The 17947-nt window shown below is 42.2% G+C and overlaps 1 protein-coding gene across 1 annotated transcript in view; it reads left to right on the top strand.

Annotated features, from left to right (window-relative positions):
- Positions 1-17947, top strand: part of LOC144691873 (cilia- and flagella-associated protein 47-like) — a 647761-nt gene that overhangs the window by 130145 nt on the left and 499669 nt on the right. The window contains exons 20-24 of the mRNA XM_078560450.1: positions 5788-5888; positions 6013-6097; positions 8696-8894; positions 14616-14822; positions 15884-15984. Of these exons, the coding sequence (XP_078416576.1) occupies positions 5788-5888; positions 6013-6097; positions 8696-8894; positions 14616-14822; positions 15884-15984 (693 nt within the window). The remainder of the gene's footprint in view (positions 1-5787; positions 5889-6012; positions 6098-8695; positions 8895-14615; positions 14823-15883; positions 15985-17947) is intronic.

The raw sequence follows: 17947 nt of genomic DNA, 5'->3' as shown, positions 1-17947 counted from the left end.
CATAACTACTCTAATCCCATTTTCCAGCACTAGGCCCAGAGCCTTGTATGCCATGGCATCGCAAGTGCACATCCAAATACTTCTTACAAATTACATCACTGCAGTGATGTTCTGGAGCTGAGATGACTGACCTCCAACAACCACAACCATCTTCCTTTGTGCTAGGTATGACCCCAACCAGCAGAAAGTTTTCCCCCTGATTCCCATCGACTCCAGTTTTGCTACGGCTCCTTGATGCCATGCTTGGTCAAATGCAGCCTTGATGTCAAGGGCAGTCACTCTCCCCTCACCTCGGGAGCTCTGTTCTTTTGTCCACGTTTGAACCAAGGCTGTAATGAGGTCAGGGGCTGAGTAGCCCTGGTTGGAACCCAAACTGTATGTCAGTGAGCAGGTTATTACATAAACAAGCTTAGATACATTACTCTCTGTTGCTTCATCTAAGCCTGTCATATAGATAAGAACACTTGGCAAGCTGCTACAGTGCATTTTGTAGATGGTATAGATGCAGCCACGCTATATTGGTGATGGAGGGAATGGATGGATGGGGTGCCAATCAAGCAGGCTGCTTTGTCCTGGATGGTGCTGTGCTTCTTGAGTGCTGTTGGAGCTGCACTTATCCAGGCAAGCGGTGAGCATTCCATCACATGCCTGACTTGTGTCTTGTAGTTGGTGATCAATGTTTGGGAACCAGGAGACAAATCACTCACCACAGAATTCCCAGCCTCTAACCTTGTTTCCACAAGTGGCTGACTCAGTTAAACACCTGGCCAATGGTAGCCCCAGGATATTGATGGTCGAGGACTCTATGATGATAAAGCTGTTGGCTGCCTAGAGAGTTGTTGGATTGTCTTGTTGGCGATGGTCATTGCCTGGCACTTGTATGAAGCTAGTCTCTCTTGCCACTTATCAGCCCAAACCTGAATGCTGTTCAGGTCTTGCTGCTTACTGGAATGAACCACTTAAGTATTTGAGGAGTTGCAAATGGAATTGAACATTGTGCTATCATTAGCAATGATTCCTATTTTCGACCTTAGGGTAAAGAAGCTGAAGATGGTTAGACCTAGGACACTGCCCTGAGGAATTCTTGCAGCAATGTCCTAGGGTTGAGATGATTGACCTCCAACAACCACAACCCTCTTCCTTTGTCTTCTTATGATTCCAACCAGTAGAGAGATTTCCCCCTGATTCTCATTGGCTTCAATTTTATGAGGGCTCATTGGTGCCACTCTCAGTCAAAAAGGTTGCTTTGATGGAAGGACAGTCACACTGACTTCACCTCTGGAATTAAACTCTTTTGCCTATGTTTTGACTAAGGCTGTAATCAGATTTGGAGTTGAGTGGCCCTGGCGGAACCAAACTGAGCATCAGCGAGCATGTTATTGCTGAGTATGCGCAACTTGATGGAAGCTGTTGATAACAGTGCTTTCACTTTGCCGATAGTTTAGAGTAGGCCAATGGGACGGTAGTGAGCAAGATTGGATCACTCTTGTTATTTGTGATCGGGACATGTCTGGACAATTTTCCACTTTCTCGGGCAGATGCAATGTTGTAGTTGCACTGGAACAGCGTAGCTAGAGATATAGTCCTGGAGCTCAAACCTTCAGCACTGTAGCCAGGATGTTGTCGGGCCCATAGTCTCGGCTATATCCTGTACGGTCATCTGTTCTTGATATCACATGAAGTGAATCGGATTGGCTGAAGTCTAACATTTGTAATGGTGTGGACCTCATGAGAAAGCTGAGAATGATCATCCACTTGGTAGTTCTTGTTAATGTTGTAACCATTCTACAATGGAATGCATGCCTTAGTTTGTAATTGAGAGCAGCTGCCACCAATTGGGGAAAGATTAGGGAATCATTCCAAAGGCAGAATTTTTACCTCGGCGGGTGGACATGCACCCGACCTGATCGAGCGTAAAATGACGCACATTGACATCGGGCGTGCTTCCCAATGGCAACGCGCAGTTGCGTGATATTTTGGTTGGCGGGCGCGTACGGGAATTGGCAGCCCGGACACTGACAATTAAAAGGCCTATTAAGACCATTAAAAAGATAATGAATTAAAATTTTTCTCTGCCTGTCCAACCTTACGGTGGACGGGCAGGCAAAAAGGCCAAGCGGCCTTTGCACCTTTTAGGAAACCTCATCCACAGGTGGGATGAGGTTTCCAATAGCAAATGAAAATAAAATAAAACATTTTACATTTCGTTTATAACATGTCCCTTTTATAACATTTTAAAAATCTTTATTTTTTTTTGAAAACTGTTCATTAGCTGCCTCAGGGAGCTTTTCCAGTGCGCACTCATGCGCATGCATGAAGTTCACCACTTGCCCCCTCGCCCTCCTCCTCTCTCCCCACCCCCTGCACAAGCACGCTGAGCATTGCTGCTCGCGTTTCATGCTGGGCAGACCTTAATTGGCCCGCTAGCCTGAAATCATGGTCCTGCCCCGATCGCCGGCGGTGGTTGGCTTCCTGACCGCCCCTGCCCGACCCACCAAGCCCGCCTGAGAAGGGCAAAATTCTGCCCCAAGTGTATTAAAACCAGTTTACACTGGGTATTGGGGAGGAACAAGGGAGTCTGTGCCTGTGCTCTGTGGTCTTGTAAATAAATAGGGATTAAGGAAAAGACTGGCTTCAGATTCATCCTTTCCTCAATGTATGAACAGCGACTTTAGCACTTCTGGCTGAAGGTAATTGCAAATATTTTAGCAATATCTTTTGCATTCAACGATGGGCTTCATCATCATTGAGGCTAGGGATATTTATGGATCCTCCTCCAGTGGCTCTGGGATGGCTAGTTCTTTCTGATAATATGTTGCTTCTGCTCTTTAGCATGCACATAGTCCTGTGTTGTCGCTTCATTAGGTTGGTTTTTAAGTATGCCTGGTGCTGTTCCAGGCATGCTCTTCTGTACTTCTCATTGAAGCAGGGTTGGCGTCCTGGCTTGATAGTAATGGTGAAGTGAGGGATTTTTTAAAATTCATTTACAGGGTGTGGGTGTTGCTGGCTAGGCTATCATTTATTGCCCATCCCTAATTGCCCTTGAGAACGTGGTGGTGAGCTGCCTTCTTGAACCAATGCAGTCCATGTGGTGTAGGTACACTCACAGTGCTGTTAGGGAGGGATTTCTAGGATTTTGACCCAGTGACAGTGAAGGAACGGTGATATTTTTCCAAATCAGGATGGTGAGTGGCTTGGAGAGGGGAACTTCCAGGTGGTGGTGTTCCCATGTGCCTGCTGCCCTTGTCCTTCTAGATAATGGTGGTCATGGTTTTGGAAGGTGCTGCCTAAAAAGCCTTGGTGAGTTTCTGTAGTGCATCTTGTAGATGGTACACACTACTGCCACTGTTCATCGGTGGTGGAGGGAGTGAATATTTGTGGATGGAGTGCCAATCAAGTGGGATGCTTTGTCTTGGATGGTGTCAAGCTTCTCGAGTGTTGCTGGAGCTGCAACCAGGCAAGTGGAGAGTATTTCATCACATTCCTGACTTGTGCCTTGTAGATGGTGGACAGTCTTTGGGGAGTCGGGGTGAGTTACTCACCGCACGATTCCTAGCCTCTGACCTGCTCTTGTAGCCACAGTATTTATATGGCTAGTCCAGTTCAGTTTCTGGACTGTGTCATGCCATGGGTTTACAGATTGTGATGGAGTATAATTCTGCTGTTGCTGATGGCCCACAGTGCCTCATGGAGGCCCTGTTTTGAGCTGCTTCATCTGTTTTGAATCCATCCCATTTAGCTTGCTGGTGTGCCACACTACAAGATGGAGCATATCCTCAGGGTGAAGACAGAACGTTTTCTCCACAAGGACAGTGTGGTGGTTACTCCTATAGACAGCTGCATCTCCGACAGGTCAATTTGTGAGGATGGGGTCAGACAAGTTTTTTCCTCATGTTGGTCCTCTCACCACCACCACAAACTCTATCTGGTTGACTATTTCTTCAAGATGTGGCCAGCTTGGCCAGTCATGGCAATACTGAGCCACTCCTACTGAGGAACATTGGAGTCCTCTACCCAGAGTACATTTTGTGCTTTTGCTACCCTAAATGTTTCTTCCAAGTGGTGTTCAACAATGTTAAGCTTCTATTCCGTCCCTTGTTTGAGCGAGGCCTATATTATAGTTACAGTATAATCCCATATGACAACTTATGCTTGCAGCGTGCCAACCTTATTTAGCATGCTCTGCAATTTATGTACATGCAACCCAAGCTCCCCTTAGTCTGGTTTGCATTCCTCTCCTGACTGATCCTCTTGTTTCTAGACCATTCTTTATTTTAATGCTATTTGTCTCTCCCAATCCTCTTTGTATCTTGTTTCTCCCCTCTGAGGCTATATTCTGTTTCCCTTCCCACTGCCAATTAGATTAAACCTTCCCCACACCACTAATTAACCTCTCCTGTGATACTGAAGTTAGAAGTTTAGAGAGTCAGGACAATTTCAAAACACAATACAAGGTCTTGTCATGTATAGTCACAAGTCTGTTTTTTGGTGTCTTGGTCCGTTCAGGACTTTTGCAGGACATTTTTATCCTTCCCCAGTCTCATTGTGGGAATCTGTATTCACCTTAGAATCAAACTTTAATATAAGTCCCCAGAAAGAACACAGAAACATTTGCACAATTATACCAGTACTCATCCTCATGTCAGTGCCAGAAAAACAGAAGGTTTACTACTGAGATTTCTCATGACTGCTCTCATGAATGTTCCTCCACTGAGGATTGCAACATTTACCAATGGGCTGCCAATAAGAATACTAAGCGGACTTTCCAGTGGGTATCATAAGGTACACAATATGCAAATTTGATGTAAAGAGAACAGCAAAGGCAACTTACTCGAGCATGAGAGGTCTAATGTTGGATGTGTGCTTAGTCTTCAATTTGGAGTTGTTTCAGATGCCAATCTAGCAATGACCCTTGACAAGATGTTAAGTAGCTCTTTGTGCAATACTCAAAAGGAAAGAACAACACTACTGCTGGATCTGAGAAGCTCCTATTCAGTTTGGTATAGTGTAACCTCAAATGCTTTCGATTGCACACTATGAAGTCACTTATCTGAGAATGACCTTGTGATCTAATCACAACAGGTATGCAAAGGGGCTTGCAATCTTTGCAATATGGACAGGTCCATCTTGGGCTGGTTCAAAGAAGAGTTTTCTGACAAAAATCTTTTGAACCACGCCGGATTTCCTCTTTGGCAAGTTATCCTGATCACCAAATAGTTCACCATTTTCTGTGTGCATAATCGATTGACTACCCCCTTACACCAATGTTGTATCATCTGTCAGTTTCAAAGTGTATTCCTTTAAATTCCATGTAACAAACTGCGCAGTAACTGTAAAATCCTTGTAAAAAAACTTGTATTTGTTCAAAGTAAAATTAAATAATTAATAGAGAAAATAAGCTTGAACTTCAAATAAATTATGTGCTTCATTGCCCAGCATTGACAATCCTCACTTTGATCAATCCAAGTGAAAAAGTTAGATTTTTTGAAAATTTGTGCTATTTTAAAGTCTATCCTAATTGTCTGTATTTCAGCTTGTAACTACTCAGCATAGACTGAGAATCAAAGCTGGATTTTTCCTGATCTATACATTGTATTTTTAATTGGTTTAACGAGTGTTATTTATTTAGCTTTTTTCTACTTTTTTATATATTTACTTTATTTTTATATATTCACTTTTTACATGTTCACTATATTAATTTTTTGCATTCATTAAAATGCTAAATTGGTTTTCTTTCTTTGCAACTAAATTGGTGATCAACTGGTACAATTAACTTTTATCTTTCAGCACTTAGTCCGCTACTTGAAGTCTCAGCTACCGAGGTGGAATTCTCTTTTCTACAAGGATACAATGATTTAGGTGCTATTGCAGCAGATCCATTTGTTAAGGTACTGTATATCATGATTACTATGAACACTTACTTTCTTTCTCACTTTCTTAATCCTGAAGGGACATACTCTTTGTTCATTTTTAGAAAAGTTGTATTTTTAATCTTTTTTTGTAATTTTGTAGACAGTTGAGGTACAAAGCACTTCCAATAAAGAGATAAAGTGGATGCTAGATTTGAATAATCAAGAAGATTCAGCCCTCGAAGAAGGTACTTTCAGAATCTTTAACTACAATGGAAGTCTTAAACCAGGCGAAAGGCATTGTGTTACAGTTGGCTTTTGTCCACGTAAGTGTTTACAGTAAAATTGGTTTAAAAATTTTCTGTAGTAGCTATCTAATATGACAATCAGATTCTGAATCGTGTTAAACAATTAATTCTCTTTCAGAACCATCTAAAATACTTTCAGAAGTAGTTGCTGTAGACAGGTTTCATTGCATGTGAATTCATTATTCATTTTGGTATATATATTGTATTTTTCTTGAGAAGAACCATAAATTTGCCTTTGAATTAACTATTTTGTAGTCCTTATAGTGCTTGGTATGGTTTTGGTCTAGAGGTATGATGTTTGCTTATTTAACAGAAACTGTAAAATGTTACATCAGAACAGTTCAATAAAGTAAACGTTCAGTACAGAGTACTGTCTAGGAGGGAAGACTATGTGGCATCATTACAGCCTGGAACTCTACTACGTCCAATATTGACATTGCAAAGGATATACTGACTTACGCTTAATTGAATGTCTTTCAACATTGTAGCAGGTTTTACTATTTTCAGCACACTACACAAGCAACGTACCCTCAAGATACTATAAGTTGTGCTGTCAAGTATTCGATAGTCTACAATTATTGTCTAAGTTTAATACACGGCATCCTGTAGGAATATCTATGACCGTAATATTTTAAATGCATGATTCATGTTTCCCTCCCCGCTTTTTTTACATTAATGAAAACAAGTTTATTTCTGATTCAGTTTTCACAACTTAGAGCCATGAATTCTAGAACCATCTCTGTGAATTTCTGAACTCCCTCCATGCATCACTGTCCATTGAAATGTCGGGCTGTGACATTGGGCTCCTTTGTACCACTGGTGCTATGGAAGCTCGGAAGTCACAAAATGTCACAGTGCTTCAGTGCAGCCTATGCAGTGCCCCATGCTGGGAAAGATCCTAGGGCAAGCGTGCTGTGAGTGCATCAGGATCTCTCAATGTTGGCAAATTGTGACGTCAAACAGCCATTCCAGCTGATTTGACACAAGTCTTTAAAATTTGGACCGAGTGTGTCCACTGGCAGTGCTATTCAGTCTCAGCTGAACATTCACCCCCAAACACTATTTAAAAGACAAGCCTCCAACTTGCAGGTGAGATATTTTTGACTTCTGCTACTGAGAAGTTTGTGGAAGTATCATGGAGTTTTTTCAAAGGCATTGTAGTGACTAGATTTGGCAAGAATGTTGCTGCATCCATGCAGGGAGGGCAGAGAACTTGGTGACATTTCCACCCAAAGGCTGCAATAGGTATGGGAGCCATAGTTGCAGTGCAGCTAGGTCTGCAACATGACAGACAAATGAAGCAGAGTTTTCAGACAGGGGAAGATTTTGTACAGAAGGAGGAGGAGGATTTTCTACAAAAGACCATACCCACAAAGGGTCTTCAGGGAGCACTCCTGTTAGCTCACCTCATCCAGGAACACTGCCTGATGACCTGAGATTCAGAACTGTACCACCTCCTTCAACAGGACCTGCAGCCTCACACCAGGGCAAGGATACCACTGCCAATAGCTGTCAAATTCACTGTCTCACTAAACTTCTACTAGAATGGATCATTCCATGTGGGAGTAAGTGACAGTGACATTCAGCAGCAGCTTCCTTCTACTGAGTGTAGCTCCCCTTTAAGATGGGCAGGCAGTTTTTATGAGGTGCAGGTTAGCTGGAACATGTGCTAGCCATGGACTCTGTTACGCTCCCTGTTGAGAGCGTAGCCAGTCAGCAGTGTATTTGGTGCTCGGCTGAACACTACAATCAAACAAATGAGGAAGCAGCAGGAAGTCTGTTTGCTCCCTGCCTCAAAGGGACAAGTTGTGATCCTGCACCTGAAAACAGGAGGTGACACATTTTTTGTCCTCGGTGTTTAAAATATTGTTTTGCCAATGTAGTACACTGGGTTGTTTCTGCTTTCAATCAATGGCCCTCAAGATAATCATTTTATTATAATACATCTGCTAACTCTTTGCTTCCTTGCCAATTTGCTGAGGTCAATTTCAGTTCTTTATATTGGCCACAAAGTTGTGTCTCAATCACATTTTACAATATCACTAAAATTACCGTTTTTTATTTCTATGAACACTGTGAACGACAAAGGATCCGGATTAAATTCATGCGAAGTTTCACTGTCAGATAGTTTTTCATTTATTATTATCTACTGCTTTATATTGCCAAATATTTTAAATCCAGGTAATTACCTTGCCATGAATTTCAAGAGCCTTAATCTGCTTCAAAAAACTCACATCTGGAACTTTACAAAATGCTTTTTGAAAATCCAAGTAAATTATATCCACTGGGTTACCTTCATTCATTTACCAACTCTCAAAAGAATTGCAGTGGAGTTTTGAAATTCTGACTGAGTGTTTTCTCTTTTGCTGCTGTTAGGCTAAGTGATAATTACCTTTGATCTGTAATTCCTTGTTATTTTGAATACTATTTTAATGTTTGCTATTTTCTCTGTGGAGGATGGTGTTGAGGGTGGGGCGGTTGGGGACACTGTACTTGGAATATCTGAAAACATTATTTCTGTGCTTGTATACTTTTCAGGGTGCCCAGGCAAATATATGAGTAAAATACCCATGTTTATTAATGAGGACAGAACCATCCCATATCGAGTAATTACTCTGATTGGTGTTTTACACATGCCTAAATTGTTTATTGATCCCCCATTTGTGATACTGAACCCAGTTCCTCTGGGCACGGAGACATCAGCAACAGTCCAAATTACTTGTTTGGACTATCAAAGGTTTGAACTTTTCATTTACTCTACTTTCAGCACTAATCATAACCATCATTAGTATTGTTGTCATACCATCGAGTTCATAAGATGACATAAATACTGCTTTAAAAAAAGACTCGAGATAAGAGAAAATCTGAGAATTACTGAAATTTGAAATAAAAGCAGGAGGTGCTAGAAATAAATTCAATTAATACTTCAGGGGCAGATGGATGTCAGAACTAAAGTTCGTATTTGCGCAGGTTTCCTGCCCACTTAGAGCCAGTGAGGTAGCAAGGTGAGCCAAAGAGATAGGTTAGTGGTAGACATCCCACGGCATCCATCACTAAAGCTGCTGGTTGTCCTGAGGGAGAGATCTGTTTGTGCGAAAGCCTTCCACAGTACCAGAGGGAAGTGAGATGGCACAGGGGAGTGGAAGGCCTGGAACCCAGGCCAGGGCAGTCTTTCACTTCATGGATGCTGACCTGGATCCAATGCTGATAGCAGTGAGGGAGAGGAGGGAGGTTTCTTTTCTGGAGGGTGGCAGGAGGAGACCAACTCATTGCGCAGCAGGGGCACCTCTCTGTTCAGCGTCATCTTCCTCCACCTCCTCTTCCTCCACATCCTTTTTCTCCTCCATCTCTTTTTCTCTTAATCTGCTGCTCCTTCCCCAAAGAGCTGTCTCCTTCCAGGGCTTCAATGTCCATACTTCTCTTGGGTGGGCCATGTAATGGACAGCTCAGGAGACCACCACAATAACCAATATCCTTGCAGGAGGGTCTTGGAGGATGCCACCTGAATGGTGCAGGTGCCAGAATTGCACCTTTAGAAGCACAATGGCCTGCTTAATGTCTCTCCTGCTGAGCAGGTGTCATTGGCTGTATCGCCTCTGTGCCTCTGCCTAGGATCAGTAGCCACATCGTCAAGGGATTTCCATTGTCCTATAGGATCCATCCACACAGTTTGGGGATTGGAGCGAAGATCTGATGCAGCCTGGGCTGGCAGAGGTTGAAGGTGTCATGGTAGCTGCCAGCAAAGTGAACACACACGAAGAAAATTCTTGTTGTGGTCGGGGACCAGTTGAACACTGAGGGATTGAACTCCCTTGCTGTTAATGGATCTCATTGGTCAATCATTGGGTGCCTTCCTGGCCACATGGGTGTAATCAATAATGCCCTGCAGCTGGAGTATTCCAATGATGGAGTGAAACCCAATGCCCACAGTCCCTGAGATGCCACTGAGCTCCGCAGTTGATCCTTGGAAGGAGCTAGAAGTGAAAAAGTTTAAGGCCACAGTGACTTTGATGATGACTAGCACAACATATGGTGACCAGTGTTGTGAGGTGTATAGTCTTTGGCGATGAGGGTGCAGATGTTTGTGACCATCTGCCTGGCGAGTCACTGTCTCATGTAGCACTGCTTCTTGGTCATCTCTAGGTAGCTTTGTCTTCAATGGTCTATCCTGTGTTGAGTGTTTGGCCTCTATTGGTTTCGTCTTTCTTTCCTCTACGGAGCCCTCCTGATGGTAGGGGCTCTGCCCTTCCTGTAGAGGGTGTTGCCTCTCATCAGTTACCCTTGTTAGCCATGCCTCCTGCCCTTTAGCCCCACAATGCAGGGAAGAGTACTGGCTCTGTTCAAAGCCTGGGCGTTGAGTGATCACTGTGCGGTGCCAGGGTCACTCTCTTATCAACTGCCCAGCCCCCCTCCCCCCTCCGCCCCCCTCCCATTGCCCCGCTGACCCACCTATAAGGCCAGGATGATACCGCCATTACTGTCCCCCCATGGTTTCGGTCTGCCTTCAGCTGGTCATTTTCTGAAGATGCAGATAAACTGTCTGTCCCTTTAAAATTAAAAGGTCAGCACCTGGCAAGCTCTTAACGAGTTTTTAAACTATGTTAAGTGGCCTCCGTCCAGGGGAAGAGTGTGATTCATGTCCCGCCCCTTTCCCCACACTGCTCACTATAATGCGGTCTCCTCTACATTGGAGAGACCAAACGCAAACTGGGCGACGGCTTTGCAGAACACCTGCGGTCTGTCTGCAAGAAAGACCCAAACCTCCCCGTCGCTTGCCAATTTAACACTCCACCCTGCTCTCTTGCCCACATGTCTGTCCTTGGCTTGCTGCATTGTTCCAGTGAAGCCCAACGCAAACTGGAGGAACAGCACCTCATCTTCCGACTAGGCACTTTACAGCCTTCCGGGCTGAATATTGAATTCAACAATTTTAGATCTTGAACTCCCTCCCCCCATCCCCACCCCATTTCTTCCCCCTCCCTTTTGTTTTTTTCAATAATTTATATAGATTTTTCTTTTCTCACCTATTTCCATTATTTTTAAATCTACAACTAAAACCTTGTCAGTCTTTCCACCCCACCCCCACTAGAGCTGTACCTTGAGTGTCCTGCCATCCATTCTTAATTAGCACATTTTCTTAGATAATATCACCACCTTCAACACCTCTTTGATCCTTTTGTCTGTGACATCTTTTGATTATCTGCTCCTATCACTGCTTGCTTGTCCCTACAACCACCACCCCCTCAACTTCTCCCCTCCCCCCAACCTTAAACCTGCTTATATTTCACCCCTCTCCTAACTATACTCAGTTCTGCTGAAGGGTCATGAGGACTCGAAATGTCGACTCTTTTCTTCTCTGCCAATGCTGCCAGACCTGCTGAGTTTTTCCAGGTAATTCTGTTTTTGTTTTGGATTTCCAGCATCCGCAGTAGTTTTTTGTTTTTATCATTATTGCCTGTGCTTGGCCCGGTGCCTTGAAATTGACATGCAGCCTTGTGTCAGTATTTTTGGGCTACTGGCCTCTGTTCCCATCTTAAGAGGGCCCGGAAAATCTTTTCTGATAATGCTGTATGGAATGCCTAATTAAAGGCATCTTCTCCATTTCAGTAAATGGAAATGATTGTTTTTGTTATTCCGAGAATTGGCTGACTGAGGGCGGGATTTTCGGGTCCTGCCCGCCGCCGGGATCGTCCGGTCCTGCCGAAAGCCAATGGACTTTTGGCTGGGCTGCTGAATCTCCCGTGGCTGGTCCCACCACAATGGGGATGGAAAATCCTGGCTGTGGTCTTTAGGCGGGGATCATGGTAAGGCTGCACTCCTACAAAGGAATGTAGATGAGAACTGGTGACTTTCCATCAACCTCTTCTCTGGGAGCTCAATGGTCATGAGTTGCATGTTTTAGCTGTAGTTTGCACTCTTCACCTCCTATGGCAGCAGTTTCACACAATTGGGCACAATTCCACATCAGCAAAACTGACTCAATTTGAGCACAATTTGAGTGTTATTAGACAATTAAGGCCAAGGAGGAAATTTCAGTCTATGGTACCTGCCTTTTACTGCAACATTTTCTATACTGTCACCTTTAAAAATGATAAGGGATAAAATTTAAATACATCACAGGTGACGGAATATACTAATTTATGCAGAATAATGGGTAGGTGGTGGAATCTAAAGCATCGGTAAAAATTCTAGAATATCTGTAATAAATGCTGAAATTGACTTATTGAGTTAGCATAAATCAGTGGCTCTAATGTTATGCTCTCTTTAGTGTAATGCCTTTATTGTTATAAAACAGCATATCCTCTGACTCAGCATTTCTTTTACTGGTAGTTTTGACTAATCATTCAGGGTCCGTGTCTTCATAAGCCCTTGGTTGTTTTTGATCTATATATTAACTTTTTTTTTTTGCCATTTTACTTTGAGCCTGTCAGCATAATGTGATGTTAAAATGCTGAAGGCAAAAGTGTGACAATTTATAAATATTGACGTATATAAATTGATTGAAAATTATGGCCAGAATATTGCTGCTGGCATGTGGGGGTGGGCCCAACACACTGACGCGCAAAATAAAGCGTGATGACGTCGGGCGTATGTCTCGAGATCATCTCGCGTCATTTAGATATTTCGTTCGGCTGGCGCGTGCCAGAGGCGGCTGCGTGCCCACCGAACTGTCAACAGCCTACTAAGGCCATTAAAAACCAATTAAAGCTGTTACCAACCTTAAGGTTGGCAGGCAGGCGAAGAGCCCAAGCGGCCTTCGCGTTTTTCAGGAAACCTCATCCACGGGTGGAATGAGCTTTCCTGAAGGTTTAGTAAAATAATTAAATACATTTTGCTAACTGTACAAACATGTCCCAACTCGTGTGTCACATGAGGGGACATATTTAAATAATTTTTCAGATCCTTTCTTCAAGATTTCCATTACCAACTTAATCTCCCTGAGGCAGCTCTGTGCCTCAGGTGAGATTTCTGTGCACTTTCGTGCACATACGCAAAAGAGCGCAGGCCCCGACTCTCCCTCCTCCCCCCGCTGCACAGGTAGCGCTACTGGCCGTGCATCATGCTGGGCGGGCCTTAATTGGCCCATCCACGTAAAATGGCGCCGCACAGCCGATCATGGGTGGCGATCGGCTCCGTGCCCGCCCGACATAGGTAAGCTTCTGGTAGGATACAGGACTGATACGAGAAGTGAATATCATGTATATTGCCTTTAATGTAGGTTTTTACATAGACTTCCCATGTGCAATGCCATGGGATGTGGGATAGGTCAAACTCCTATGCCATTGCATATGGACCCAAAGAGTCTATGATGCCACTCCTGTTTTCAGATGCAAAATGGGTATCTAAGGATTCAGTCTGGCATGCCAACTCATTACAAGTGGAAATATGGCACCTGCCATATTGTGAAAGGCAGAAAAAGAGGCTCATGCCTGAGACAGAGATAAGGAACTTTGCATATGTAAATAGAGAGCCTAACACCTGTTTCAGAACCCGTATACAAAATTGATCTGGCCAGATTCAGAAAAATATGGTGCATGTGCTTCCTGTTAAGTAGCTCTTAATGGGGGCCCAGCAGGGTTTAAAAAACTAAATGTGAAATGGTGAGGTGCAGGATTGCTTTTCATGGTTCAGTGCTGAAGATTGTTGTTGCCAATTGATCGACTCCTCCCTCCCATTTGTTTTCTCCCCTCGCCAAGTTTTTCCTCTCCTTCCCCATTACTTCCCCACCATCTCCTGGTCAGGTTCCATCTTTCCCAATTGTTTTCCTGGTTTCCTGATTGATTGTCACCCTCCCAATTACTCCCCCAACCCTCAATCACTTTCATCTCACCCAATTGTCCTCCTGCTTTCCCGGTTGCCTCTTCTCTCCTGATCACTCCCTGCCATAACTTGCCTGATGACTGCAGTCAGCAACAAATAGAAGTTTGTTAAAAAATTATGGATCACAATTCCTGTGTCAGGGTTCAGCTTCTGAAGCTTTATGCTTTACTTCTGCTTTTCTGAATTCCATGTTTGGATTATGATCTTGAAATCGACTGCTATCTCTCCTTCCAGTATGTCAGTGAAAGGAAATATATTTTGAGCTCACCAAGATAACTAACGTGTTATTTGTTGGACAATTGAATAATTATGTTGAAGTGAGAGGGAAATATCCTCAGTAAGCATGTCTATATATTCTAAGGTTATCAAATTTGAATTTGTATGAATTTCATGACCTTGGATATTCCAAAGCATTTTATAGTCATTGAAGTACTTCTAAACTCAGATAAACAAGTTGAGCACTGTATTTATTATTCCTGCTGCTTAGCTCTGAGTCAACTTACTTTAACTCACCCATTGAAATAATTTAGTCAGAAATGTTAAAGAGCTTATGACATATATCTTAAAGGAAAATGATCATTTATTGCCTGTGGAATCCGTTAATATTGCAAAATTAAAAAAGTTGATTTGGTTCCAGTGACTGCACACTCCAAACTGAAACCCCAGAAGTGGAAACTCAAGATGGGAATTGGATTAAGCCTTTGTCTTGTCAGTTCCCTGAAGGCTCGTGTTTGCCGTTTCAGAGTGAGACCATCAAAAGCATAACATGCCGCATTACCTTCTGTTCAATCCACCCAATTTCAATGTCAACCGATGTCACATTCATTGATCAGGACAAGAAAAGGTAACAAATGTCAGTGTGTAGATAAATTTTGAAGTGCACTAATGTGTAAGAGTTGTTGGATTTAATGTACGTAAATTAAATGATAAAGGAAACATTGTTTCAGGAAATGAAATAGTAATAAAACACTTTCTTTACTTTACAAAATGGAACTATTAAGAAACAATTTGGGTGTCTCTGTTAGATTTGCATATACCTATCACTTATATGGACTCTGCTGTATTTCGTGGTAATTATAAAAGTTGAATGGACTTCAAAGAAGTCATATATGAAGAACAGATCCCATATCAATTTTTGGATGACAGGACCTCTTTGTATTGTTTAGCTTTGTGAATTTTACTCTCTTGTTTCAGTCAATCAAACCTGTTCTGCTTTAGGATTCCCTCAACTCGAATACAGAAGTGGAATGTGTACAGGAGGAAATTTATTTCATTTCTTAGCAAATACTTCAAAGAATAAATAACTTGAAGGTTGCCCAAGCCTGAATGTTATTGTCTCAAAACTGCTCCAGATATCAAACCTCTGCTGATGGCTTTGCAAAATGGCTATTGCATCTCCTGGGAATGGGTGGGCAGTGGTGGTGGGAGAAGGAGAGAGGGGCTGGGTATTGTGGGTATTTGGCAGATTATTTGGAATGTAATGTCTGCAGTGCTATCCTGTAGTCCCCATACACTTCCTTTATAACCATTTAGGGCCAGTCTGTCAGATGTCTGTGAAACATAGGAAGACACTAATTCACAGTACATAGATTTACAAGAACAGGAGTAGGATGTTCAGTCCCTCAAATCTGTTCTACCATTCAGGTAGATAAAAGCTAAATCTATACCTCATCTCCATTTACCTAGATTTGCTTCATATTCCTTAATACCTTTACCTAAGAAACATCTCGCATTTAAAATTTCCATTGCATCATCTATAACCTTTTGGGAGCAGTTACAGATTTGTGTGAAAGTGCTTTACTCAAGTTGGATAAGAAGTGCAGGCCTAATTATTAAAAGTTTTCTTTTAACAGTTTCATTTATTGCATAATGCTGGTGATAAACTGTACCATTGTCCTGGCATAGGTTCAAGTTACCAATCTCAGCATCTGCAGATAATTGCCTGTTGACTACATATAGATATATAGCCCTTCACAATACAGACCAACAAATTGTCCTCAAAACTGGTAAGTGTTCATAAAATTACACTTTTATAGTATGAAATTATTTGATTGTAGTTGATTTAAAATACAATTTAAATTAGGCTGAAGCAAAAACATATGAACATATTTAAGTGCTCTGCAAATTCTGTATACCTACTTTATGCATATTGGTTACAAAGATTGTATAGGATGTGCACACCTAATTTTATTAGGACAAAACTTGGTTTTATTTTATTTTTCAAGTTGTCCTTGCTTGTGACTTGTTCACACACCATGCTTATCCTTGACGATAACTGCAATCAAAAGCACTTGCTCTTATTTTGTTATGATACATTACTTAAACAATAGCAACTTCTATTTATATAGCACCTTTAACAAAGCAAAACATCCCAAGAGTGTTATGAAAGTAAATTTGACAGCCAGCTGCATAAGGAGATATTAGGCCTCATGACCAAAAGCTTGGTCAATGGGCTAGGTTTTGTGGGGTACTTTAAAGGAGGGAAAAGAGATAGAGAAGTGGAGAGGTTTAGGGAGAGAATTCCAAAGCTTAGGGCCTTGGTAGCTGAAGGCATGAAAAAGATGGACACAGAAGTTTCAGGAAAAACAAGCTGGTGAGTTTTTAATGGTATTAGAGTTAAATTAAATTACTGTTCTGATGAAAGGTCACAACTTTAGTTATCTTTCTTCAATGTTGCCTGACCTGCTGAGTGTTTTCAGCATGTCCTGTTGTCATTTATGATTCCAGCATAAGCAGTATTTTGCTTCTTGTTAAATTAAATTGTCTTAGACATTTCAACATAAGTATCTCTTGAAACAGTATATTCTCTTTATGGAACTCAAATTTAACTTCATGTAATTATTGATCTATACCTTGATAATTTAATATGGTGCAATATTATAAAGTTACTGCTTTTACATAACAAGTGAGAAAATCAACTATTCCATTATTTCCCATGAGTTAATACATTCCGCAAACCATGTTTATGTCACTTTTATATCTCCCTCTTTGATATCAGGATGTTTTACATCTGTATTGTTTCCAACAAAATATGTTACTCAAGTAATTTCAGAGATTACAACCCAGAAAAGTTCTGAACAGCATTGATAAAGATCAACCTTTGATAATTCCAACACTTTAACTAACTATGTTAAAAATTATATATCAATCTATGTCCATTGCAATCAATCCATCAGCTACACAAAAGAAATGTGCAGTAGCAAATGAACAAAAATGGAAAGTTCTGGAAGTGGTGCTAGAAATTTGTCCATGCAGATTTTTGAGATTGGGGCTGGTGATTCATGACCCGCCCACCCCTGTTTTCTTTTTATTTATTTGTCCATGGGATGTGGGCATCACTGGCTAGGCCAGCATTTATTGCCCATTCCTAATTGCCCTTGAGAAGGTGGTGATGTGCTACCTTCTTGAACCATTGCAGTCCATATGTTGTAGGAACATCCACAGTGCTGTTAGGAAGGGAGTTCCAGGATTTTGACACAAAGGCCTGGAGGGAGGCCGCATTATGCGCACATGGCAAATGGTACAGCCAAACTGTTCTTCTTAAGAGGTAGAAGGCTAAGAGGGGAATTGAGGAGAAATGTTTTCACCCAGAGAGTGGTGGGAGTCTGGAACTCACTGTCTGAAACGGTGGTTGAGTCAGAAACTCTCATAACATTTAAGAAGTAATTAGATATTCACGTGTTGCCATAGCCTTCGGGGCTATGGGCCAAACGCTGGAAAATGGGATTAGTGTAATCAGATCTCTGTTGACCGGTGTGGGCACGATGGGCCAAATGGCCTCCTTCTGTGCTGTAAATGTATGAGTCTATTAAAGGTAGTGTCTCCCTTGTAAAGGGATGCAGCACTGAATCACAGGAAGCTGAATGCCTTTGCTGCAATCTGAGGAAGAAAAATGAAATACTGAGCAGACTGAGGGCACCAACACTGGTTGCAGTGCTGGAGGCCTTAATAGTGCTGGACCAAAAGAGC

Source organism: Cetorhinus maximus, chromosome 16, assembly GCF_964194155.1.
Source record: "Cetorhinus maximus chromosome 16, sCetMax3.hap1.1, whole genome shotgun sequence".
Lineage (NCBI taxonomy): Eukaryota > Metazoa > Chordata > Chondrichthyes > Lamniformes > Cetorhinidae > Cetorhinus > Cetorhinus maximus.
Note: the sequence above shows the minus strand (reverse complement) of the source record. Positions and strands in the feature narration are given on the sequence as shown.